We start from the raw sequence: 27,906 nt of genomic DNA, 5'->3' as shown, positions 1-27,906 counted from the left end.
ACAACCATAGCTGACTGTGATCTCAAACTCCTGGGCTCAAGATCCCACTGCCTCAGCCTCCCGAGTAGCTGTGACTACAGTATGTGCCACCATGCCCAAGATATTTTTAAATTTTTTATAGAGACAGGGTTTCACTATGTTGCTAATGCTGGTCTTGAACTCCTGGGCTCAAGTAGTCCCCCCACCTTGGCCTCCTACAAGTCCTGGGATTACAGACATGAGCTACCCAACTAGCTATTGTTTCTTAAATGTTATCAGCAAATTCCCTAGAGTTTGAGTATTCCATTCACAATGAATGGACCTTTAGTTTTACATAACACCATACTGGCTTCTGGTATAATGTCTGTATAACAGGGTGTTCCAAATTCCTCCCTCGTATCCCAGATAACATCACTGTCATTCATTGGCCCTATTATAAGCTAAACTACCCAGTACATTGTTGATATTATTAGTTTGAACAAACATCTATTACATCAGATAGGAACTAGAAAAGGAAAGAGTTTTTTTGTGCCTTCATTTAATTCTTTTCATATATTTTATGTAGTTCACATATGTATGTATGTATGTATTTGTATATATATGTTTGTATGTGTGTGACCAGAATTTGTTCTAGTTGTTTTTTCTTTCTCTCTTTTTTTTTAGATAGGGCCTTGCTTTGTTACTCAGGCTGGAGTGCAGTGACAGGAATATAGCTAACTGCAGCCTCCATCTCCTGGGCTGAAGTTAACCTCCTGTCTTAGCCTTCCAAGTAGCCTGTATCACAGATGTGCACCACCATGCCTGGCTAATTTTTTATTTTTTATAGAGATGGAGTTTCACCATGTTGCCCAGGCTGGCCTTGAACTCCTGGGCTCCAGTGATCCTACCATTTGGGTCTTCCAAAGTGCTGGAATTATAGGCATGAGCCACTGAGCCAGCCCAAATTTCTAACTTGTATCCTTTTTTGTCATTCTGATGAACTTCTTTTGACATTACTGGCAAGGCAGGTATACCAGTCACACATTCTCTCATCCTTGTTCCTTTTTTCCCGTCTCAGACTGGGTAATTTCAGTTGTTTTTCTTCATTTTAGATGATGTTTTTCTTTGGTCAGTCACAACGGTTGAACACCTGTAGTGATGTTTTCATTTTAGTTGTTGTACCTTGCACCTGCATAAATGCTATATGGCTCAATTTCTTTTTTTTTTTTTTTGAGACGGAGTCTCGCTTTGTCGCCCAGGCTGGAGTGCAGTGATGCGATCTCCGCTCACTTTAAGCTCCGCCTCAGGGGTTCACGCCATTCTCCTGCCTCAGCCTCCCCAGTAGATGGGACTACAGGCGCCTGCCACCACGCCCAGCTAATTTTTTGTATTTTTAGTAGAGACGGGGTTTCACTGTGTTGGCCAGGATGGTCTCAATTGCTTGACCTTGTGATCTGCCCCCCTCGGCCTCCCAAAGTGCTGGGATTACAGGCCTGAGCCATCGCACCCGGCCCTAAAGTTTTAATTCAGTAAGTCCAGTGTCAGATTTCTCAGAGATGACCTATCTCAATTAAACTTTTTCCATCAATGAGCCACATTTTCACGTTTCTCTGCATTCTTCATAATTTTGTTGTATCGAAAAAAAATTATGCTTACTGTTTGCTATTTATGTTTGTTGAAGGCTGTAATTTGTTTAGTAACGTTTTCAAACTGTGTTTGCAGAGACTGTAGTCCCTATTCATTGTAGACACTGATGTCTCTTCCTCTGTGTTCATTCAGTGTTCTGACAGATTTCTGGAATGTTAGAAGCTAAAAGTAAAAAAGAAGATGAAACAAACAAAAACTTTACCTCTTTCAGTCTTTGTGGATGGCTCTGTACTGGGGCATTCCTTGAAAACCCAGTCAGGCTGTTTAAAACCCTACTTTAGTATTTATTTTCTGTTTAATTAAACCTAGGGATCAGCCAGAGCTGAAAATGAGGGTTTTATCATGTGTTTTGTGAAAATGTGTTCTTTCCTGTGCATGCATGGGGCTTTCTCAATTCCCCAGTATACCTGAGTGCTTTTGAATACTCTAGTTTCTAGAGGAAATTTTCTCTCCAACTTTTTTGCCCCAGGATTTAGATGGTATATTAGTCAGGGTTCTCTGGAGGGACAGAACTAATAGGAGATATATATATAAAGGGGAATTTATTAAGTATTAACTTAGACGATCACAAGGTCCCCCAATAGGCTGTCTGCAAGCTGAGGAGCAAGGAGAGCCAGTCCAAGTCCCAAAACTGAAGAACTTGGAGTCCAATGTTCGAGGGCAGGAAGCATCCAGCACGGGAGAAAGATGTAGGCTGGGAGGCTAGGCCAGTCTCTCCTTTTCATGTTTTTCTGCCTGCTTTATATTCACTGGCAGCTGATTAGATTGTGCCCACCAGATTAAGGGTGGATCTGCCTTCCCCAGCCCAGGGACTCAAATGTTAATCTCTTTTAGCAGCACCCTCACAGAGGCACCCAGGATCAATACTTTGTATCCTTCAATCCAATCAAGTTGACACTCTGTATTAACCATCAGAGATGGTATGTCATAATCATAATCTGTTTTACCAGGTGGTTGCAGGCTTTTGGTGTATTTTGCAACATTTTTAGGCAATTCCTGCCAAATTTGACCGGACTGAGTTATTGTAGATGATATAGAACAGAGAGCCTTGTTTCAGACCTTTGGAAAGTCCCCTTACCAATTGGAAAATACAAAGATGATAATTGAGTGAGTAGGATTTTATACTGGGATCTCGGGCTGCTGTCTTTAAGACTGGCACTGAGGGCCGGGCATGGTGGCTCACGCCTGTAATCCCAGCAGGCAGGAGAACTGCTTGAACCTGGGAGGTGGAGGAGGCTGCAGTAAGCCAAGATTGCAACATTGCACTCCAGCGTGGGCAATAAGAGCGAAACTCTGTCTCAAAAAACAAAATAAAAATAAAAATAAAAAATAGAGAGACCAATACAATAATAGCTGGAGATTTTAACACCCCATTTTCAGCACAGGACAGATCTTCCAGACAGTAAATCGACAAAGATTATCTCAATATATACTGAAAAATCAGACAAAAGAAAGATTAAGTGGGATTTAATCTACACTATAGATCAAATGGATCTAATAGATATTTACAGAACATTTTATCCAACAGCTACAGTATACACATATTTTTCCCGAGCACATGCATCATTCTCAAGGATAGACCATATGTTAGTTCAAAAAGCCTGTCTTAAAACACTCCAAAAAAATTGAAATAATTTAAATTGTGTCAGAGAATACATGGAATAAACTAGAAATCAATGACAAGAGGAATTCTGGACACCATACAAACATATGGAAATTAAACAGTCTGCTTCTGAATGACCAATGGGTCAGTGAAGAAATTAAGAAGGAAATTGTAAAGTTGCTTGAAACAAATGATAATGAAAATGCAACATACCAAAACCTATGGAATACAGCAAAAGCAGTACTAAGAGGGAAGTTTATAGATATAAGCACCTACATCAACAAAGAAGAAGACCTTCAGGCTGGGTGCAGTGGCTCATACCTGTAATCCCAGCACTTTGGGAGGCCGAGGTGAGTGGATCACCTGAGGTTAGGAGTTCGAGACCAGCCTGGCCAACATGGTGGAACCCTGTCTACTAAAAATACAAAAATAAGCCAGACATGGTAGTGGGTGCCTGTAATCCCAGCTACTTGGGAGGCTGAGGCAGGAGAATTGCTTGAACCCAGGAGGCAGAGGTGGCAGTGAGCTGAGATTGCGCCATTGCACTCCAGCCTGGGCTGCAAGAGTGAAGTGAAACTGATATCAAAAAAAAAGAGAAGAAAACCTTCAAATAAACAACCTAAGAATGCATCCTAAAGAATTAGAAAAGCAAGAGCAAACTAAACCCAAAATCAGTAGAAGAAAAGAAATAATAAAAATCAGAGTAGAAATAAATGAATTTGAAATGAAGAAACAATAGAAAAGAACAATGAAACAAAAAGTTGGTTTTTTGAAAATACAAACAAAATTGACAAACCTTGAGGTAGACTAAGAAAAAAACAGAAAGGCCCAAATAAATAAAATTAGAGATGAAAAAGGAGACATTACAGTTGATACTGCAGAAATTCAAAGGATCATTAAGGCAACTAAGAACAACTATATACCAATAAATTGGAAAACCTAGAAGAAATGGATAAATTCCTAGGCAGATACAACATAGCAACATTGAACCATGAAGAAATAAAAAACTTGAACAGACCAATAACAAATAACGAGATCAAAGCCATAATAAAAAGTCTCCTAGCAAAGAAAACCCCAGAACCCAGTGGCTTCACTGCTGAATTCTACCAACATTTAAAAAAGAACTAATACCAATCCTACTCAAACTATTCCAAAACACAGAGGAGAAGGCAATACTTCCAAACTTATTTTACAAAGCCAATAGTACTTTGACACCAAAACCAGACAAAGACATGTCAGAAAAAGAAAACTATAGGCCATTGTCACTGATGAATATTGATGCAAAAATCCTCAACTCAATACTAGCAAACTGAATTTAACAATACACCAAAAAGATCATTCATCATGACCAAGTGGGATTTATCCCTGGGATGCAAGGATGGTTCAATATATGCAAATCAATCAATGTGATGTATCATTTCAACAGAATAAAGGGCAAACACCATATAATCATTTCAATATGTACTGAAAAAGCTTTTGATGATATTTAACATCCCTTCATGATAAAAACCCTAAAAAAAAACTGGGTATAGAAGGAGCATACCTTCACATAATAAAAGCCATATATGGCAGACCCACAGCTAGTATGATAATGAATGAGGGAAAACTGAAAGCCTTTCCTGTAAGATCTGGAACACAATAAGAATGCCCACTTTCACCACTGTTGTTCAACACAGTACTCGAAGTCCCAGCTAGAGCAATAAGACAAAAAAAAAAAAAAAAAAAAAAAAAAAAAGAAGAAGAAGAAATAAAGGGCATCCATATTGGGAAAGAAGAAGTCAAATTATCCTTGTTTGCATATAATATGATCTTATATCTGGAAATACCTAAAGACTCCACCAAAAAAGTATTAGAACTGAGAAATAAATTCAGTAAAGTTGCAGGATACAAAATAACATACAAAAATCAATAACATTTTTATATGCCAACAGTGAACAATCCGAAGCTACTTGAGAGGCTGAGGCAGGAGGATTGCTTGAGCTTGGGAGGTAGAGGTTGCAGTGAGCCATGATGGCCCCCCACTGCACTCCAGCCTAGGCAACAGAGCAAGACCCCGTCTCAAACAACCAAAAACGTGTAGAAGGATGGTTACCAGAGGCTGGGAAAAGTAGTAGCAAGGAGTAGTTATGGGGGAAGTGGGGATGGTTAATAGGTATAAAAAATAGTTACAAAGAATGAATAAGACCTAGTATTTGCTAGCACAACAGAGTGACTATAGTAAAAAATAATTTAATTGTACATTGAAAATTTTTGAAAAATTTCATTGAAAAAGAGTATAATTGGAGCCAGGCACGGTGGCTCACGCCTCTAGTCCCAGAACTTTGGGAGGCCAAAGGCAGGCGGATCACGAGGTCGGGAGTTCGAGACCAGCCTGGCCAACATGGTGAAACCCAGCCTCTCCTAAAAAATACAAAAATTAGCCGGGTGTGGTGGCGCGCGCCTGTAATCCCAGTTACTCGGGAGGCTGAGGTAGGAGAATTGTTTGAACCCACCCAGGAGGCGGAGGTTGCAGTGAGCCTCGCACCATTGCACTCTAGCCTGAGCGACAGAGCAAGACTGCCTCTCTCTCTCGAAAAAAAAAGAAAGTATAATTGGTTTGTCAGTCCGTGTCCAGGAGGAAGAAGCAGGAGGTCGTACTGAGTACAGGCAGGAAATTCCGCTTAAGTGCAAATATCCCTCGGGAGGATTCAGATCAAAGTGCAGGGAGGAAGCCCGCCCTGCCAAGGGCTGTGTCAGGAACTTGCTCATCCGGCTTCACTCAGCTGTGCAAGATCGCTTCTTCTGTCAATCAGTCCACAAGAGGCGGGACCTGACGCCCTATCCAATCAGGGCCGTGGGGCGGGTTCGTGGGAACTGTCAATCAGGCGCGCTGCCCAGAGGAATGTGTGGTTGAAAAAGCCCGCGGAGTCTTCTACACCCACCTGCGCTCGGCGCTGGGCTCTGTAGCTGAGAGACGACCTGGAAGTTCTGTGGTATCCTTTGTCCTGCTGGAACCCGCATTGGCATCGGGAGCCGTCGGGAAGACCTGGGACACCGCGGAAGTCGGGAAATGGTGCGTGTGCGGGGCCGGCGTCCCGAGGCGGGGGAGGGGCTGGGTGGAACCGGCCGTAATCGGCTGTGGCTGGACCCGGGCCTCCCCGCGGGCGACTCCGGGATCTACGGACCCGGACCCGGGTCCCCCTGGCGTAGGTCGGCCCTCGGCCGCAGGGTGGGGCTGGGTCTGCAGCCGGGACCCCGGGCATCCTGTCCCGTTCCTGCGCGGCGACTGCGGCCCCGGCGCCCTCTCTTGGCAGCTCCGCGCCCGCAGCCCCGCGTGTCCCCAGATTGTGCTGCTGTAACCAACACAGGTTTGCGGCCCGACTCACTGCACCGAGACGCTGAGGGCTGCAGCAGAACAGTTTAATAGCCAGAGAGGGGAGGACACCCTATATCCGCCTCCCTGAGGGATTTGGGGTCTGGACAGGGGCGGCTGGGTGTAGGGTCGTTGGTTGGTGGGGAAGTGAGGGGTGAATCCTGGGACAGGAGGTGAAGAAACCGCATTCTGCTGAATGGGCTCCCTCGTGGGGTCTTCAACCTGGTTGGCGCCAGCCTTTCCGCTGGGATTCAGGATCTGAGACAGAACTCTGGAGACTCTTGAGCAGCTCTCGGAGATCTTATCCCCAGGCACAATGGGGAAGCCGGCGGTCAGCGTCTGCTGTGACCTGACTCTCAGGGAGGCGGCCCCGTGAGGCAGCGGGGCTGAGGGCACCTGGTTAATATCTAACTGCAATCTCGCCTCCAGCCTGGCTCGCAGTTCCTGTGAACCCGGTGAGGAGGCTGCACGGTGACGACGAGTCACCAGGCGGAATCCAGACTCGTGTGGGGTTTGTGTGTGGGAGGAGCTGTGGTCTCTGTGGTCCTCAGTCCCTTCTTTCTTTCCAAGGGCGACCGTTTGTTTCCGCTCTGAGTCTTCCAAAGATGTGGGCAGCAGGGTCTCAAATCTACCACCGTGTTCTCTCATCCTAACTCCTCCTAGGGCTGGCAGCAAATCTCTTGGTTTCCAGAGACTTCCCCAGGCTTTCTGTCCTTAATTCACAGCAACAGTATGAACTGTTTGGCCCCCAGGCGATATTTCACTAGTTTGTCATCTTATTTTCAGCTAGCAATGTATGGCTTTTTCTTGAAAGAATTGTTTTGGGTTCCTGAACACGTTGGGTCATTCCTGTAATTCCAGCACCTTGGGAGGCTAAGGCAGAGGTATTGCTTAATCCCAGTAGTTCCAGACCAGCCTGGGCAACATGGCAAGACCTTATCTCTAGTATAAATGATAATAATAAAATTAGCTGGGCTTGGTAGCTGGCACCTGTAGTCGCAGCTACTCCTGAGGCTGAGGTGGGATGATGGCTTGAGCCCAGGAGTTTGAAGTTGCAGTGAGCTATGATCGTGCCTCTGCATCCCAGCCTGGACAACAGAGGCAGACCGTGTCTCAAAAAAAAAAAAAAAAAAAAAAAAGGATGTCCACAGCTGCCAAGTCTCTTGGAGGGTCTAATGAATATCATCCCCTGGGTCACTCCTCCCAGGGGACAGCCTGAGATGGGGGATAGGTCCCCCTGGTGAGCAACTGGATCCACTGGGATGGGAGGAATCTTCTGGTATATAATTCCTGTAAAAAGCTAACCCCTGGGACACTCACCTTTTCTTCCCAACCCTAGTTTCCATTCCTTGGAGACACATGACCGAACAGCCAATTTCATGGTCATATTCCACAGGAAAAAAACCAGAAATGATTTCTGCCTTCTGGACTCTCTCAGACTTAAAAGGGAGAAAGTTCTATCTAAGGACTGGAGAACCTGCCCGTTGAGGTAGTGCAAGATCCTGAAAAGCACACAAGGCAGTGTCTCCTGGGAGGGTGGTGACCAGAATAGGGTTAAGGGATGTCCCAGGTGATAGGATGACCCGCCCTGATTCTTGCATTAGAGTTTTCTGTGTTCCAGTCAGCACTGCTCATTCCTGAGTTTGTTAGCTTGAAAAGATATGTTTACTCTTTTCAGCCTAAATTTTTGATTAACTGTAAAATGCATCCTGTGATTAGAGATTGTTATTGTATACTTTGAAGACAAAGTATACCCAAAGTTGGAAAGAGTCGGACTTCAGAAAATAAATGGTATATGTAATTCTAGAAAGAGTTGGATTTCAGAATATAAGTGGTATATGTAATCTTCTGTTCCATTATTTAAAAGCCTTTATTTATTTTTTTTGCCCCAGAGCTTGTGTAGTGTGTTTCTCAGGTGTGTTTGTTTTTTGGATGATTTCAGATGGAATTTCAGGACTTAGTAGTATAACTACTACCAAGGAAAACACCTTCTTCCATTATGGCTGCAAAAAAGGAATACATTTTTACAAGAAAGTGTAGTAGGTACATTGAATTAAAAAGATTTAACAAAAGTTCAGTTCTCCTTTTTAGGGTGGAGATTTTGGGACAATGGAGAAATCTGTTCTATTCCTGTTATATGGGTTTGACAGATGAATGCTAAATTCTGTGGGACAGGACTTTCCAACAGCTAAAGAAGTAAAATATAATTATTTTTTACTATATCACTTACTATCATGGAAATAGTAATTAAATGACATTCATTGTCTGGAAGGGATAGGTATTTGGGCTTTTCCTGTTGAGCTATAAAATGTAAGTGCCTTACAATTTCCTTCCCACCCATAGACATAAACAGTGAATTTGAGTGATTTTCCTGGATTCATCAAACATGAGTATTTTGTTTTTAAATATCCATGTAAAGCATAGAAGGGTAAGAGAGTAGCTTTGACTATGGCAGAGAGGCCTGAGGCCAATGCCCCCACCTCCAGCTAAGACCAATTTTTTTTTTTTTTTTGAGACAGCGTCTCTCTCTGTTGTCCAGGCTGGAGTGCAGTGGCATGATCTCAGCTCACTGCAACCTCTGCCTCCTGCGTTCAAGCGATTCTCCTGCCTCAGCCTCCCGAGTAGCTGGGACTACAGGCACGTGCCACCATGCCTGGTTAATTTTTTTTTTTTTTTTGTATTTTTAGTAGAGACGGGGTTTCACCATATTGGCCAAGCTGGTCTTGAACTTCTGACCTCAGGCAATCCGCCAGCTTTGGCCTCCTAAAGTGCTGGGATTACAGGCATGAGCCATCATGCCCAGCCCCATATGGCTTTTGATTAGGGCTAGAATGGCGTATATTTATTCACACCTTTATATTTAATGTACCTGTTTCTTTCTACTTAAAATAGTTTTCTTGAGAGAATAAAAAAAATAGTTTTCTTGCACACATTGGTGGGTCTTGTTTTTTTTATTCTACTCTGTCAGTCCTTGTCTTTTTTTATTGGTATATTCATATAATACACATTTAAAGTGGTTATTGATATATCTGGATTCATATGTACATATGTAATTGTTTTATGTTTGTTATGCTTGTTTTTTTCAACTTCCTTTCTTTTTCTGTCTCCTTTTATTTTAACTGAGGAGTCTATATGATTATGTTTTCTTCTAATAGTATAGCAAGTCTACTTGTTTCTTTCTTTCTTTTTTTTTTTTTTTTTTTTTGAGACAGGGTCTTGCTCTATCACCTAGGCTAGAGTGCAGTGGAGCAATCATAGTTAACTATAACCTCCAACTCCTGGGCTCAGTAGATCCTCCCTACTTGCTTTCCTGAGTAGCTGGGACTACAGGTGCAGGCCACCACGCCTGGCTAATTTTTTTTTTTTTTTTTTTTTACACGTTTCGTGGAGACAGAGTCTCATTGTGTTGCTAAGTGTGGACTCAAAGTCTTGATCTTAAGCAAACCTCTTGTCTTGTATCTCAAAGTGTTGGCATTACAGGGGTGAGCCACTGTGACAGGCTGTTGTTTCTTTAAATTTTATTATTGAATTCCCTAGCATTTGGAGTAAACCATTCACAACAAATGGACCTTCAGTTTTAAGTAACACCGTACTGGCTTATGGGGTAATGCTCATATAACCCAGTGTTCATCATTCCTCCCTCCTGTCCAATTTAACATCACTGTCATTTGCCCTATCATAAACTATAACCACCCAATACATTGTTGATATTATTTTTTGAACAAACCTTTATGATATCCAATAGGAATAAGAAAAGGAAATAAGTTTTGTGCCTTCATTGAATTATTTTCTAATGCTCTTTATGTGTATGCATATGTATATATTTGTGTGTGTGTGTGTGTGTGTGTGTGTATGATCTGAGTTTCTAAACTGTATCATTTTTCTTCTCTCTGATGAACTTCTTTTAACATTATTGGCAAGACAAGTACACTGGTCACACGTTCTCTCAATTTCTTTCCTTTTTTTTTTCCCCATTAGATTAATTTCAATTGGTTTATCATCATTTTAACTGAATTTTTTTTTTTTTTTGGCTGCTTACATCTGTTGAACACTTGTGATGATGTCTTCATTTTAGTTGTACCTTGCAGCTGCATAAATTCTATATGGCTAAATTTCTACCCCTTTTTTTTTTTTGAGACAGAGGTTCGCTCTTGTTGCCCAGGCTGAAGTTCAGTGGCACAATCTCGGCTCACTGCAACCTCCACCTCCTGGGTTCAAGCGATTCTTCTGCTTCAGCCTCCCAAGTAGCTGGGATTACAGGCGTACACCACCATGCCCAGCTAATTTTGTATTTTTAGTAGAGATAGGGTTTCACCACGTTGGCCAGGCTGGTCTCAAACTCCTGACCTCAGGTGATCCACACACCTCAGCCTCCCAAAGTGCTGGGATTACAGGCGTGAGCCACCACGCCCAGTTTATTTCTACTTTTTAATAGATATTATTTTATCTCTACATCTATATTCTGGTTTTCTTTTAGTTATTTGTTCATCATTGCCTTTACTTCATTGAACATATTTAAGATAGTTGCTTTAACATTTTTATTCAGTGAGTGCAGTGTCTGAGGTTTCTCAGAGATGCCTTATCTCAATTATATTTTTTCCAATTGATGAAGCATATTTTCATGTTTTTCTGTATTCATAATTTTGTGTTGAAGAGTAGACATCTGAATGTTATAATGGGGTAATTCTGAAAATTGGATTCTTCTTCTTTCCTCACTGTTTTCTATTTATGTATGTTGAAGACTGTAATTGTTCATTTGTTTAATAACATTTTCAAAGTATGTTTGCACAGACTGTATTCCTTATTTGCTGTAGAAACTGACATCTCTGTTCTTTAGTGTGTGTTCATCCAGTGTTCTGGCAGAGATTTCCTGAATGCTAGAAGCTAGTAAAAAAGATAAAGCATACAAAAGCCTGACCTCTTCCAGTCTTTGTGGATGGCTCTGTGCCCGGGGCATCCCTTGAACTCTTAGCCAGGCTGTTTAATACTCTACTTATGCTTTATGTTCTGCTTAACTAAACCTACAGATCAGCCAGAAGTGAAGATGAGGGTTTCTTCTCCGGTGTCTTCTGTGAAAATGTGTTATTTACTGTGCATGCATGGGGCTTTCTCAATTCCCCAGGATACCTGGGTGCTTTTGAGTACCCTGATATCTGGGGGACATTTTCTCTTCAGCTCTTTTTCTCCATGACTTAGTTGGTCTACTGTATGTCTTAATCATAGTCTGTTCTTCCAGTTGGTTACAGGGTTTTTGGGTATTTTGCAACATTTTCATGCAGTTCCTGCCAAATTTGACCCCGATATGTTGTATTGTAGATAAAGTAGAAGAGAGGGCCTTGGCTGTGTGCGGTGGCTCACACCTGTAATCCTAGCACTTTGGGAGGCTAAGGCAGGCGGATCATTTGAGGTCAGGAGTTTGAGACCAGCCTGGCCAACAGGGTGAAACCCCGTCTCTAGTAAAAATACAAAAATTGGCCGGATGTGGTGGAGCACACCTGTACTCCCAGCTACTCAGGAGGCTCAGGCAGGGAGGAATAACTTGAACCCGGGAGTCAGAGGTTGTAGTGAGCCAAGGTTGTGCGTCTGCACTCCAGTCTGGGTGACAGAGCAAGACTCTGTCTCAAAAAAAAAAAAAAAAAAAAAAAAGCAGCCTTGTTTCAGACCTTTGGATAGTGCTTATACAGATTGGAAAATGCAAGGCAATAATTTGCAAATAAGATCTGATCTGCTGTCTCTAGAATTAGTGTCCAGGGTTCTATACTGGGAACTCGGGCTGCTGTGTTCAAGACTGGCATTGATAGGGGGAAGGATTGGGCCAAGGACAAATAAAAACTCTACGAGACTTTTCTACCAGTTTTCATTTTTCTTTATATGTATATTTATCTCTCTGTTAATAGTATGGGGTGCCAAATAAAATCCTTTATTTGTTTTTGGAACGCTGCACTTTCTTGGTGAGAAGGTTTTCAGCATTTTTTAGATACTGTGAGTTCTATTAGATTTGGTAATGTAATTTTTGTTGACTACTAAAAAGTTTGTTTTAGTTACTTAGGAAGTATTATAAATATTCATGGGAGATGACATTGAGTTCTTTCTAAGAGTATGTGCAGTTGGCCGGGCGCGGTGGCTCACGCCTGTAATCCTAGCACTTTGGGAGGCCAAGGCGGGTGGATCACGAGGTCAGGAGATCGAGACCATTCCGGCTAACACGGTGAAACCCTGTCTCTACTAAAAAAATACAAAAAAAATTAGCCGGGTGTGGTGGCGGGCGCCTGTAGTCCCAGCTACTCAGGAGGCTGAGGCAGGAGAATGGCATGAACCTTGGAGGCGGAGCTTGCAGTGAGCGAGATCGTGCCACTGCACTCCAGCCTGGGTGACAGAGCGAGACTCCATCTCAAAAAAAAAAAAAAAAAGAATATGTGCAGTCTTTCCCCTTCTTTGTTTCCCCTTTGGCATTACTCAAAATGTTTAAAATTTTTCCTTCGAGATGGTGAAATATCTTTTATCTGTCTGTTGTCATACTTCACTACATTTGATCTAAAGGAAACTAGTTGCCAGCTTTCAAATATTCTCTGTAAGTATAATCACATTGGATGGGCTAAATCCCCTAAATAACAAGCTGCAACAAAACATGAAATGTTATCTACCCAGAAAGCTCATTATAGACCCAATGCCCAGAGTGTTTCTTTGTGGCTGTCTTATCGTGTTTCTTGTTATTCATAACAGAATTGCTGAACCTTGGTAATTTATAAGAAACAGTATTTAATTTTTACATTTCTGGAGGCTGGGAAGTCCAAGATTAAGGCTGGGCATCTGGTAAGAACCTTCTTGCTGGTGGGGACTCTGCAGAGTCCCTAGGTGGCATAGAGTATCACATGGTGAGGGAGCTGAGTGTCTAGCTCAGATCTCTTTCTCTTCTCAGAAGGACATGAGATAGCTCATTTATTCGTTCACGCATTATGGATTAATCTATTCATGAGGTCCAAACCCTTAGGACTAAATCACCTCTTAAACCCCACTTTTTTTTTTTTTAACTGCCACTTTGGAGATTAACATTCATTGTGCATTTTGGAGGGGACAGCCATTCAAACCTAGCAGTGGCTGATCAGGTGCACTCCCTCTGCTGAATATGTAACAAAATTCCAAACTCTCAGAAGGAAGATGGGGTTAAGGAAATAACTATTTTGTTTTGCATAAACAATTTAGGCACACTCCACCCCTATTATTAGTTACGCTCATGGGACCCTCCCCTAAATACATTGTCTAGACACCATGAAAAGCCCAACTTTGTGAAAAAGCATTTGTAAGGACACGCAGTCTCAGCACTGCTAATGGTGACTCCCTTTTGCACAATAAGTAGTAGGACTTTATCATACCAAGGACTGCAGACCCACTGTGGAAATAGACATTAGGGGTGATCCAGGCTATGTGATTCACTCACTTAGTTCGCCAACAAGTGGCATGTTTCCGTTCAACTGTTAATTTACCAAACATGTTTAACTGTAGCTTCAGAGTTACTGTATAGGAGAAAGTGAGTGTAGACAGAGAATAAGAGTGGGTTTACCATGTCATTGAATAAAATGGTTGGAAACCACAGCATCATGTGAAATTTATGAAGTGAGTATAGATTCTCAGTACTGTGATTTTCACCCTTCCTCCTCTGTACATGTGGGATGGATCAGGCCTCAGTGGCTTTAGAGGATGTGGCTGTGAACTTCACCCGAGAAGAGTGGGCTTTGCTGGGTCCTTGTCAGAAGAATCTCTACAAAGATGTGATGCAGGAAACCATCAGGAACCTGGATTGTGTAGGTAAGGATGACATCGCATTTCCACTTATTTAATTGGAGACATTTGTTTCTTGGTCATTCATGCTGTTCAAAGATTTGGAATATGGAAAGGGGATATGGTTGGCCCTGGGAAAAGAAAAAAACAGGGTTTAGGGATGCCAGCTCCTGTAGCAGTTGTACATCTTCATATAACTTTTTGTCCACATCTTAGGCTACTATTGATGGGCAGCATTATCAGTCACATGAGCAGTGATTAATACATATATTTTATGTCGTATTATTACATCCTATATTCTCACAGAAAAGTAAGCTAGAAACAGAAAATGTTAAAAAGAATCATAAGGAAGAGAAACTGTATTTACTGTTCATTAAGTGGAAGTGCATCCTCAGAAAGGTTTTCATCCTCATTGTCTTCACATTGAGTAGGCTGAGTAAGAGGAGGGGCTGGTCTTAGTGTCTTGGGTAGCAGAGACTGAAGAACATTCATATATATATGTATATACAAATGGACTTGTGCAGTTCAAACCTCTGTTTTTCAAGAGTCAGCTGTACTTCAGTGAATGCACTTTTCATGATTGCACTGTATATCAAAATCTTACTGTTTGTCTACAATTTTGTAAAAATGTGTAATGATTTTTCTGGGTATACCTTTTAGGAATGAAATGGAAAGACCAGAACATTGAAGATCAATACAGATATCCCAGGAAAAATCTAAGGTAATTTACACTCAGAAGAGAAAGATATGTCCCTGGAGCCATTCTGAGAATGACATGAAAATTTAAAAACAAGCAAAGAAAATGAACAAGCCTAGCTTAAATTTATTTATTCTTAGAAAATTTTCTCCAAAACATATACTGAAATGTTTCATAACTGTTCAGTGTTTGTAAAATAGTTCCCATGGCAACAATATTATGAATCCACATATGAATGTGATTGTCTTGAGAACACCTGGGTCGAGTTACCTTGCACAGCATTCCGTCCATTCACGTTCAAGCAGGACACGAAGCCTACACTTTGCATGATAGTGTTAAAAATGTACATCCAATACTTATTAATACCTATAAGATTATTTATAGACCGACCTTTAGTGATCTATTTCCCATTTTTTACAGATGTCGTATGTTAGAGAGATTTGTTGAAAGTAAAGATGGAAGTCAATGTGGAGAAACATCTAGGCAGATTCAAGATAGTATTGTGACCAAGAACACTCTTCCTGGAGTAGGTCCATGTGAAAGCAGTATGAGTGGAGAAATCGTCATGGATCATTCATCCCTTAATTGTTACATCAGAGTTGGTGCTGGGCACAAACCACATGAGTATCATGAATGTGGAGAGAAGCCAGATACGCATAAACAATGTGGGAAAGCCTTCAGTTACCACAACTCTTTTCAAACACATGAAAGGCTTCACACTGGAAAGAAACCATATGATTGTAAAGAATGTGGGAAGTCCTTCAGTTCTTTGGGAAACCTTCAAAGACACATGGCAGTGCAGCGTGGAGATGGACCTTATAAATGTAAGTTGTGTGGGAAAGCGTTTTTTTGGCCCAGTTTATTACATATGCATGAAAGAACGCACACGGGAGAGAAACCATATGAATGTAAGCAGTGTTCTAAAGCCTTTTCTTTTTACAGTTCCTATCTAAGACATGAAAGAACACATACTGGGGAGAAACCGTATGAATGTAAGCAGTGTTCTAAAGCCTTCCCTGATTACAGTTCTTGTCTAAGACACGAAAGAACTCACACTGGAGAGAAACCCTATACATGTAAACAATGTGGGAAAGCCTTCAGTGCTTCCACTTCCCTTCGAAGACACGAAACAACTCACACTGAAGAGAAACCCTATGCATGTCAGCAATGTGGGAAAGCATTTCATCATCTGGGAAGCTTTCAAAGACACATGGTAACGCACACAAGAGATGGACCTCATAAATGTAAGATATGTGGAAAAGGCTTTGATTGTCCTAGTTCACTGCAGAGTCATGAAAGAACTCACACTGGAGAGAAACTCTATGAATGCAAGCAGTGCGGGAAGGCATTATCTCATAGCTCAAGCTTTCGAAGACACATGACAATGCACACTGGAGATGGACCTCACAAATGCAAGATATGTGGGAAAGCCTTTGTTTATCCCAGTGTATTTCAAAGACATGAAAGGACTCACACTGCAGAGAAACCCTATAAATGTAAGCAATGTGGCAAAGCCTACCGTATTTCCAGTTCCCTTCGAAGGCATGAAACAACTCATACTGGAGAGAAACCCTATAAATGCAAATGTGGGAAAGCCTTTATTGATTTCTACTCCTTTCAAAATCACAAAACAACTCACGCTGGAGAGAAGCCATATGAGTGTAAGGAATGTGGGAAAGCATTCAGTTGTTTCCAATACCTTTCTCAACATAAAAGGACTCACACAGGAGAGAAACCTTATGAGTGTAAAACATGTAGGAAAGCCTTCAGTCATTTTGGTAACTTAAAAGTACATGAAAGGATTCACTCTGGAGAGAAACCCTATGAATGTAAGGAATGCAGGAAAGCATTCTCTTGGCTCACTTGCCTTCTACGACATGAAAGAATTCACATGAGAGAGAAATCCTATGAATGTCAACAATGTGGTAAAGCCTTCACTCATTCCCGTTTTCTTCAAGGACATGAAAAAACTCACACTGGAGAGAACCCATATGAATGTAAGGAGTGTGGGAAAGCATTTGCTTCTCTCAGTTCCTTGCATAGACATAAAAAGACTCACTAGCATTCTCTCTAAATGTATGGAATGTGGGAAAGCATTTATTAATTTTATTTCATTTCAGAAACTTGTATGAAACACATTGGAGATAGACCCTGTGAATGTAAGTACTTGGTAAAGCCTTAAGTAGTTTCAGTTTCTTTCCAGTACAGTCATCCCTTGATACCAGCTGGGTACTGGTTCCAGCACTCCATGAGCCATGTCAAGTCCCTTTTATAAAATGACATGTTTGTAACCTACCCGCATTCTCTTGTATACTCTCAATTACGTCTAGATTACTTAAAATACCTCATGCATTGTAAAAGGTATGCAAATAGTTGTTCTATTGTATTGTTTAGGGAATCATGATAAGGAAAAGCATCTATGTATTTTCAGTATAGATGCAGTAATTGTGAGCCTATCAACATAGTATATGTCAGCCGGAACATTAAAGTTTCTTTGTTTCAGCTTTCACATATTGCTTTTGTTTAATGTGTTAACACTTACCAAAACCCTGGGTCTTCTGTCTTGATAACCCAAGTATAGTGATTATAACAATGATGATGATTCTGTGGCGCCCAATGTTTTGATGTGTTGAGATGACTAGATGTATGGCATTGTGGGTAAGTATTGAGACGTCAGGTTAACTTGAATCTTGACAGGCCATCAGGACTATCATCTATGTTGGAAGAACCAACTTATGATTATAGATGTGGACTCATTTGAGGAGGCTATGTAATACTAATGTTAGGATCTGTTTGGCTTGAGGGCTGAAGATCTGTAACCATTGAATGTTCCATCTTCTTTGCAGATGCTTAGTTATAGGAAGCTAGTTCTTCCTTTCCTTTGCTTCATTAAAAAAAAAAATCTTGTGGTGCTTATAGGCATGTTGTTATTTCTCAGGTGGATTGAAAGCTTTGTTCCATTGTAGGATCTTTGAGGATCATACCTCTTTTTCACCTTTGCCTACTGAAAAACTGTGGCAGACTTTTCAAGTGTCCAAATCAATGTCTCTGTGTCTTCAAAATTTTCTAGCTCATCATCATCTGTAGTGGATTTCAGCAGACTTTGAAGTTCCTAGTTGTTAAGGGTTTCTCTTTGCTCTTCGGTGTGTTCCTTAACGTCATCCTCAGTCATTTCAGACAGCGTTCTCCATGAACTTTTTTTGCAACATTTCACATATTCTTAATAACTGCATTAATAGTGGGGAAGCCCTTGAAATCATTGACTCCCTTACTCCATGATGGCTTGTAACATGCATTGGGTGTCCAGTGCTGTAGTTTTAGGAGGCAGAAATATCACTTGCATGTTCTTTTAGGCAAAACAAAGAGATTGAAGAGATGGCCCAGAGTGTTGTCAATTCTGAGGAAGACCTTGAGTGGCAGTCCCTTCTCTTTGAGGTATTCCATCACACCAGGAGTGAAGCATTGGTAGAAGAAAGCCTTCTTAACGTTCTTGCCAGGGCACAGGCCAGCAAGTTTTGCTTTTGTCCTAAAGAACCTGGTGATTGCTCAGTAGACGAAGCCTCGCTTGTTCTCGTGAAGTGATGCATGGCCTGACAGCACCAGAATAAGGTGGTCTTTCCAGGCCTCGAACCCTAGTACCTGCACTCATGATGGAAGGTACCATTGGGCATCTTCTAGAACATGCCTGATTCATGACAATAGAAGATTTACTCTGGAAGGTAGTCTTTCTTTTTTCTGTTTTATGAGCTCTTCTAGGAATGCTGTTGTTTCCCTGGCATCAGCCGATGCCAATTGTCCTGTGGTCTTCAAGTTCTTGGGCTGCGCTGTGTTGCATGGTTAGCCTAACTTACTGGCTTCAAACTCCTTCCTCTTGCTCTCCTCACCTCAGCCCCCTCACAGTGATGCTCATAGAGGCTAAGTGTTTTTTTTTTCTTTTCTTTCTTTTTTTTTTTGAGACAGAGTGTTGCTCTGTCACCCAGGCTGGAGTACAGTGGCGTGATCTTGGTTCACTGCAACTCCCACCTCCCGGGTTCAAGTGATTCTCCTGCCTCAGCCTTCTGAGTAGCTGGGATTACATGTGCACGCCACCACGCCCAGCTGTATTTTGAGTAGAGACTGGGTTTCACCATGTTGGTCAGGCTGATCTCGAACCCCTGAGCTCGTGATCCACCCGCCTTGGCCTCCCAAAGTGCTGGGATTACAGGAGTGAGCCACTGCGCTTGGCCTGGCTAAGTGTTTTTTCAAGTATGATGTTGCCATCAGCAGGGATGTGGTTCTGTGACATGTCCTCTAGCCACACACTTAATGCTTTCTTAGTCTTTATCCTTAGTTTATCATGAAACAGTGGGATCATTTTTGCCACTGTAGGGGCAGCTCTAACACTTTGAGGAACTTCACCTTCTCTCTGCTTTAGTGTGTGATTTCTTGGTTTGTTCTTACCTTATGATGAACTTTCCAAGGTGATGTACCACTTTTCAAAATATCTTGGGTTTGTATTTTCTTATTGAGAGATACCACTTTTTAACCCCTGCTAGCCTTTTAGGGATAGGTTTGACCACTTGATTCCTTCTTAGGAGCCATTTTTTCATTTTTTATTTTTTTATATATGACATCTCAAGGGTCTCTGAATCAACAAAACAGTCTTCAAAAGCCAGAACAGTGGCGAGATGCGGTGGCTCACGTCTGTAATCCCAGCACTTTGGGAGGCTGTGGCAGGCAGATCACGAGGTCAGCAGTTGGAGACTAGCCTGACGAACATGGTGAAATCGCATCTCTACTAAAAATAGAAAAATTAGTCGGGCGTGGTGGCGCGTACCTGTATTCCCAGCTACTCAGGAGGCTGAGGCAGGGGAATGACTTGAACCTGAGAGGTGGAGGTTGCAGTGAGCTGAGATCATGCCACTGCACTCCAGCCTGGGCAACAGGGCGAGACTCTGTCTCAAAAAAAACAAAAAGCCAGAACAAAGTTGGTGAACTCACACTTCCTGATTTCAAAACTTATTACAAATCCATACTAACAAAAACTGTTTGGTACTAGCGTAACAACGCAGAAATAGACAATGCAACAAGATAGACAGCACAGAAAGTCTAATAAAGTCTAATAATTTACATAACGTCTAACAATTTCTGAAAAGTCTGCTCTGACTATTCAATGGGGGATAGCTTAGTGTTTCTGTAGAATGATGCTGTTGGGCAATGCACATCCACATGCAACAGGATGATGTTGTACCCATACCTAACATATACAGAAGTTAAAATGAATGAAATACCTGAGTGTCCATCTTAGATCTATAACTGTTAGATGAAAATACATGGCAAAAGCTGTATTACAGTGAATTTGGCAATGATTTCCTAGATTTGGCACCAAAAGCATGACCCACAACGGAAAAAATAATTTGGACTTTGTGGACCTTTGGCATCAAAAGGCAATATTAACAGAGTACTGGGTAACCAATAGAATGGGAGAAACCATTTCCAAATGATATATCTGATAAGGGATTAACATGAAGAGTATTCAGAAAATGATAAAAAGCTACTAATAAATCACTTATTATGGAATAAATGTTTGTGTCCTTATAAAATTTTATTTATTTTTCCACTTCCCTGATGTGGCAGTATTAGGCAATGGTTTTTTTGAGATATGATAAAGATTAGATTATGAGAGTGGAGCCTCAAAAATGAGAGTGGGCTGTGCATGGTCGCTCATGCCTGTTATGGCAGCACTTTGAATGGCCAAGGTGGAAGGATTGCTTGAGGCTTGGATTTTCCTTCCTCCCCTTCCCTTTCGCCTTCCCCTTCGCCTTTCCCTTCCCCTTCGCCTTTCCCTTCCCTTTCCCCTTTCCCTTCCCCTTCCCCTTTCCCTTCCATTCTCTTCTCTTCTTCCTCCCCTCCCCTCCTCTCCTTTCCCTTCCTTCCTGGAAATGGGGGTCTCAATTTGTAGCCCAGGCTGGAGTACAGTGGTGTGATTATAGCTCATTGCCATCTCCAACTCCTAGGCTCAACAGATTCTCCTCCCTCAGCCTCCCAAGTAGCTGGGACTTCAGGTATGTGCCACCATGCCCACTCAAGGCCTGGATTTCAAGACGAGTCTGAGCAACATGGTGAGACCTCATCTATGAAAAAAAAAAGGAAAAAAGGAAAATTTAGCTAGGCTTGGTGGTATATGCCTGTAGTCATAGCTACTAGGGAGGCTGAGATCACCAGATTACTTGAGCCCAGGAGTTCGAGGCTGCAGTGAGCTAGGTCATGCCACTGCACTCCAGCCTGGGCTGGAGACAGAGCGAGACCCTGTCTCTGAAACAAACTAAAATATATGTGAAAAAAGAATTGAGGTTAATGGCTGGGTGTGGTGGGTCATGCCTGTAATCCCAGCACTTTGGGAGGCCAAGGCGGGTGGATCACGAGGGCAGGAGATCGAGACCATCCTGGCTAACACAGTGAAACTCCATCTCTACTAAAAATACAAAAAATTAGCCGGGCATGGTGGTGAGCACCTGTAGTCCCAGCTACTGGGGAGGCTGAGGCAGGAGAATTGCGTGAACCTGGGAGACAGTGCTTGCAGTGAGCCGAGATCGCGCCACTGCACTCCAGCCTTGGCAACAGAGTGAGACTGTCTCCAAAAAAATATATATATGTATATATATCTATATGTATATATATATATATATGTATATATATATAGACTGGCACTGAGGTGGGGAGGGATTGGGCCTAGGACAAACAGAAACTCCATAAGGCTTTCCTTCCATTTTCACTTTTATTTTTATTTATCTTTATCTTTCTGTTAATTGTATGGGGTGCTGAATATTATAACTTAAGAATCCTTTATCTGTTTTTATAATGCTGTCACTTAATGAGGAAGTTTTAAGCATTTTTAGACATTTTGGACTTTTAGATTTGGTAATGTCATTTTTGTTGACTACTAAAGGTCTGTTTTAGGAAGATTTATGGAATATTATACATATTCATAAGAGATGACTTTGAGTTATTTCTAAGAACATGTGCAATCCACCCTTTCTTTCCTTCTCTTTTGACATTGCCTAATAATAAGTTTAAGATTTTTCCCTTGGGATTGTGAAGTATATTTTATTAGTCTTTTGTCATACTTCACTGCATTTGATCTAGTGGAAACCAGTTGCCAGCTTCCAAATATTCTCTTACTGTAATCGCACATAGGCTGGGCCAGATCCCCCTAATCACAAGTTGCAACAAAGAATATGAAATGTAATCCACCAGGATTGTTCATTAGACTCAGTGCCCAGTGTTTCCTCATGGCTGTCTTTCTCTTGTTTTTTTTTGCTTATAACAGAATAAGTGAACCTGGGCAATTGATAAGAAATCATACTTAGTTTTTACAGTTCTGGAGACTGTGAAGTCTCAGGTCAAGGCTGGGAATCTGGTGAGAACCTTCCTGCTGGTGGGGACTCTACAGAGTCCCTAGGTAGCACAGAGTATCACATAGTGAGGGGATTGAACGTCTATCTCAGATCTTTTCTTCCTCTCATGACATGACCACAGTGTCACTCCTGAGATAACCCATTTATTCACTCAGCCATTATGGATTAATCTATTTATGAAGTCCAAACCCTCAGGACCCAATCACCTCTTAAAGCCCCACCTTTTATTACTTTCACTTTGGAGATTAACTTTCAACATGTGTTTTGGAGGGGACAGACATTCAAACCTAGCAGTGGCTGATCAGGTGCACTTCCTCTGCTGAGCATGAAACAGAATTCCAATTCTCAGAGGAATATAGGAACTAAGCAAATGCCTTATTATCTTGCATAAATAGTTTAGGTACACTCAGTCCCTTTTACTAGCCACATTGGTGGGGACCCTCCCTAAATCCAGTGCCTAGACACCATAAAAGGTCCAACATTGTAAACAAGCATTTGTAAGGATATGTAGTCTCAGGACTGCTAATGTTAACTCTTTTGCACAATAAAGAGTAGGACTTTGTCGTGATAAGAACTGCAGATCCACTGTAGAAATAGCCATTAAGGTCCATGTAATAATACTGAGTTCATTTACCAACAGGAGACCTGTTCCAATTCAACTTTTGCCTTAGCAAACACATTCAATTCTAGCATCAGAATTGCCATGTGGGACACAGTGAGTGTAGACAGCAAATGAAAGTGGATTTACCATGTCATGCTTAGAAACCACACACCCTGGCCGGGCGCAGTGGCTCACACCTGTAATCCCAGCACTTTGGGAGGCCGAGGTAGGTGGATCACAAGGTCAGGAGATCGAGACCATCCTGGCTAACATGGTGAAACCCCGTCTCTACTAAAAATATAAAAATTAGTCGGGCGTGGTGACGGGCGCCTGTAGTCCCAGCTACTCGAGAGGCTGAGGCAGGAGAATGGCGTGAACCCGGGAGGCGGAGCTTGCAGTGAGCCGAGATAGCACCACTGCACTCCAGCCTGGGTGACAGAGCGAGACTCCGCCTTAAAAAAAAAAGAAACCACACACCCTGGAAATTTAAGAGGTAAGTATAGATTCTCAGTACTGTCAGTCTCTGCTTTCCTCATCTACATATGTGGGATGTTTCAGGACTCAGTGGCCTTTGGGGATGTGGCTGTGAACTTCACCCAGGAAGACTGGGCTTTGCTGGGTCCTTCCCAGAAGAATCTCTACAAAGATGTGATGCAGGAAACCATCAGGAACCTGGACCGTTAAGGTAAGGATGATGTATCTCCACTTAGTCAATTAGAGACATTTGCTTCTTGATCTGCAATGCTGTTCAAAGATTTGGAATATGGAAAGGGGGTATGGTTGACCATGGAATAACAAAGCATTTAGGGGTGCCAGCCCCCCAAGCAATTGTACATCCTGATATAACTTTTTTCCACCACAGCTTAACCTAATGTTCACTGGCACCCTTATCAGTCACATAAGCAGTTGATTAATACATATATTGTATGTCATATATGTTATATATTTCTCACAATGACATAAGCTAAAGAAAGAAAATGGCAATATGGGCCAGGCATGGTGGCTCATGCCTGTAATCCCAGCACTTTGGGAGGCTGAGGCGGGCGGATCACTTGAGGCCAGGAGTTTAAGACCAGCCCAGCAAACATGGCGAAACCCCATCTCTACTAAAAATACAAAAAAATAAGCTGGGCATGGTGGCACATGCCTGTAATCTCAGCTACTTGGGAGGCTGAGGCACAATAATTCGTTTAACCTGGTAGGTGGAGTTTGCAGTGAACCGAGATCGCACCACTGCACTCTGTCCTGGGTGACAGAGCGAGACTCTGCCTCAAAAAAAAAAAAAAAAATGAAAAAAATAAAATGGTGATATGAAAATCATAAGGAAGAGAAACTGTGGTTACTGTTCATTAAGTGGAAGTAGATGCTCATAAAGGTTCTCATCCTTATTGTCTTCACGTTGAGTAGGCTGAGTAAGAGGAGAGATTGGTCTTGCTATCTCAGGGATAGCAGAAACTGAAGAAATTTTGCATATAAATGGACTTGAGCAATTCAAAACTGTTTTCAAGAGTCCACTGTAGTTTGGTGAATGAATCCTGCATGATTGCACTATATATAATATCTTACAGTTTTTCTATAATTTTGTAAAAATTTTTTCTGGGTCTACCTTTTAGGAATGAAATGAGAAGACCAGATCAGTGAAAATCAATACAAAAGTCCCAGGATAAATGGAAGGTAATTTGCAATCACAAGAGAAAGATATGCCTCTGGAGTCATGCTTCAAATGATAGGAAATTTTACAAAGAAGCAAAGAAAACGAACAAACCCAGCTTAAATTTATTTATTCTTAGAAAATTTTCTCCAAAAGCATATACTGAACTGTTTCATAGCTATTCAAGTGTTTGCATAATAAGTTCCATGGGAGCAATGTTAAGAATCCCCATATGAATATCATCATTGGGAAAGCACCTGATGTTTAGTTATCTTGCACAGCATTCAGTCCATTCACAAGCAGGCTTCACATGAAGCCTATGCTTTGCATGATAGTGTTAAAAATGTACATCTAATACCTATTAATACATGTAAAATCATTTATAAACAAACCTTTAGGCCAGGCGCAGTGGCTCATGCCTGTAATCTCAGCACTTTGGGAGGCCGAGTTGGGCAGATCACGAGGTCAAGAGATTGAGACCAGCCTGGCCAACATGGTGAAACCCTGTTTCTACTAAAAATACAGAAAATAGCTGAGCATGGTGGTGTGTGCCTGTAGTCCCAGCTACTTGGGAGGCTGAGGCAGGAGAATCGCTTGAACCTGGAAGACAGAGGTTGCAGTGAGCAGAGATGGTGCCACTGCACTCCAGCCTGGGTGATAGAGCGAGACTCTGTCTCAAAAAAAAAAAAAAAAAAAGAAAGAAAAAGAATCCCCATATGAATATCATCATTGAGAAAGCACTTGGGGTCAAGTTATCTTGCACAACATTCACTGCATTCACATTTAAGCAGGCGTCACATAAACCTGTGCTTTGCATGATAATGTTAAAAATGTACATCTAGGCTGGGCACGGTGGTTCATGCCTGTAATCTCAGCACTCTGGGAGGCCGAGATGGGCAGATCACCTGAGGTCAGGAGTTCGAGACCAGCCTGACTAACATGGAGAAACCCCGTCTTTACTAAAAATACAAAATTAGCCTGGCGTGGAGGCACATACCTGTAATCCTAGCTACTTGGGAGTCTGAGGCAGGACAGTTGCTTGAACCTGGGAGGCGCAGGTTGCAGTGAGCCAAGATCACACCATTGCACTCCAGTCAGGGCAACAAGAGTGAAACTCCGTCTCAAAAAAATAAAAAAGTACATCTAATACCTATTAATACATATAAAATCATTTATAAACAAACCTTTGGTAATATACTTCCCATTTTTTACAGATGCGATATGGTAGAGCGCTTCGTTGACAGTAAAGACAGTAGTCATTGTGGAGAAACATCTAGCCAGATTGGAGATACTGTTGTGAACAAGCACACTCCTCCTGGAGTAGGTCCGTGTGAAAACAGAATGAGTGGAGAAGTCGTCACGGGTCTTTCATCCCTTCATTGCCACATCAGAGTTGATGCTGGGCACAAACCACATGAGTATCAGGAATATGGAGAGAAGTGTAATACACGTAAACAATTTGGGAAAGCCTTCAGTTATCGCCACTCTTTTCAAACACATAAAATTTCTCACACAGGACACAAACCATATGATTGTAAGGAACGTGGGAAGTCCTTCAGTTCTTTGGGAAACCTTCAAAGACATATGGCAGTGCAGCATGGAGATGGACCTTATAAATGTAAGTTGTGTGGGAAAGCCTTTTTCTGGCCCAGTTTATTTCGTATGCATGGAAGAACTCACTCTGGAGAGAAACCATATGAATGTAAACAGTGTTCTAAAGCCTTTCCTTTTTACAGTTCCTATCTAAGACATGAAAGAACACATACTGGGGAGAAACCGTATGAATGTAAGCACTGTTCTAAAGCCTTCTCTGATTACAGTTCTTGTCTAAGATGTGAAAAAACTCACACTGGAGAGAAACCCTATACATGTAAACAATGTGGGAAAGCCTTCAGTGCTTCCACTTCCCTTAAGAGACGTGAAACCACTCACAGTGCAGAGAAACCCTATGAATGTCAGCAATGTGGGAAAGCGTTTCATCATCTGGGAAGCTTTCAAAGACACATGATAAGGCACACTGGAGATGGACCTCATAAATGTACGGTATGTGGGAAAGGCTTTGATTGTCCTAGTTCACTGCAAAGTCATGAAAGAACTCACATTGGAGAGAAACCCTATGAATGCAAGCAGTGTGGGAAAGCGTTATCTCATAGCTCAAACTTTCGAAGACGCATGACAATGCACACTGGAGATGGACCTCATAAATGCAAGGTATGTGGGAAAGCCTTTATTTCAGTGGATTTCAAAGACATGAAAGGACTCACACTGGGGAGAAAATCTATAAATGTAAATGTGGGAAAGCCTTTAGTGATCTTTATTGCCTTCAAAATCATGAGACAACTCACACAGGAGAGAAGCCATATGAATGTAAAGAATGTGAGAAAGCATTTGGTTGTTTCCAGTACCTTTCTCTTCATAAAAAAATCACTCAGCAGAAAAACCTTATGAGTGTCAAACATGTAGAAAAGCCTTCAGTCATTTTGGTCACTTAAAACAACATGAAAGGATTCACACTGGAGAGAAGCTGTATGAATGAAAGGAATGCAGAAAAGCATTCTCTTGGCTCACTTGCCTTCTATGACATGAAAGAGAAACCTTATGAATGTAAACAATGTGGTAAAGCCTTCACTCATTCCCGTTTCCTTCAAGGACATGAAAGAACTCATACCGCAAAGAAGCTATGTGAATGTAAGGAATGTGGAAAAGCATTGGGTTCTCTCAGCTCCTTGCATAGACAGAAAAGGACTCATTGGAGAGATACTCTATAAATGTATGGAATGTGGGAAAGCATTAATTTTATTTTACCTGAGAAAAATTAAATCACATTAGAAATAAACTCTATGGCTCAGGCGCAGTGGCTTACACCTGTAATCCCTAACACTTTGGGAGGCCGAGGTGGGCAGATCACGAGGTCAGGAGATCGAGACCATCCTGGCCAACATGGTGAAACCCTGTCTCTACTAAAATACAAAAACTTAGCCAGGCATGGTGGTGCGCACCTGTAGTTCCAGCTACTCTGGAGGCTGAGGCAGGGGAATGGCTCAAACACAGGAGATGGAGATTGCAATGAGCTGAGATGGCGCCACTGCACTCCAGCCTGGCAACAGAGTGAGACTCCATCTCAAAAAAAAAAAAAAAAAGAAATAAACTCTATGAATGTAAACCATGTGGTGAAGGCTTACGTGATTTCAGTTTATTTCAAATACAGTTTTCCCCTGACA

General features: G+C 41.8%; 2 protein-coding genes and 1 pseudogene across 4 annotated transcripts in view; all 3 read left to right on the top strand.

The window, feature by feature from the left end:
* Positions 1-5,728: 5,728 nt before the first annotated feature.
* Positions 5,729-17,545, top strand: ZNF799 (zinc finger protein 799). Of its 2 annotated transcripts, none has more exons than XM_024237336.3 (4): positions 5,729-6,260; positions 14,240-14,366; positions 15,000-15,060; positions 15,457-17,545. In XM_024237336.3, exons 1-4 carry the CDS (start codon positions 6,258-6,260, stop codon positions 17,096-17,098), a joined length of 1,833 nt encoding a protein of 610 aa, XP_024093104.1. In that variant the 5' UTR covers positions 5,729-6,257; the 3' UTR covers positions 17,099-17,545. The 2 variants fall into 2 exon arrangements, with proteins under 2 accessions (XP_024093104.1, XP_054395785.2); XM_054539810.2 differs by lacking the exon at positions 5,729-6,260 and adding an exon at positions 7,625-7,781 and having other exon boundaries at positions 14,211-14,366.
* On the top strand, positions 17,115-27,848 carry LOC103893063 (zinc finger protein 799-like; annotated as a pseudogene).
* LOC103893060 (zinc finger protein 442) overlaps positions 26,212-27,906 on the top strand; it is a 31,093-nt gene continuing 29,398 nt past the window's right edge. The window contains exon 1 of one of the 2 annotated variants that reach the window (XM_054539812.2): positions 26,212-26,303. The gene's annotated coding sequence lies outside the window, so the exon portion shown is untranslated. Of the gene's footprint in view, positions 26,304-26,817; positions 26,897-27,906 lie in introns of those variants that run through there. The other variant, XM_054539813.2, reaches the window with a different exon arrangement.

Source organism: Pongo abelii, chromosome 20 (assembly GCF_028885655.2).
Source record: "Pongo abelii isolate AG06213 chromosome 20, NHGRI_mPonAbe1-v2.0_pri, whole genome shotgun sequence".
Taxonomy (NCBI): Eukaryota; Metazoa; Chordata; class Mammalia; order Primates; family Hominidae; genus Pongo; species Pongo abelii.
Note: the sequence above shows the minus strand (reverse complement) of the source record. Positions and strands in the feature narration are given on the sequence as shown.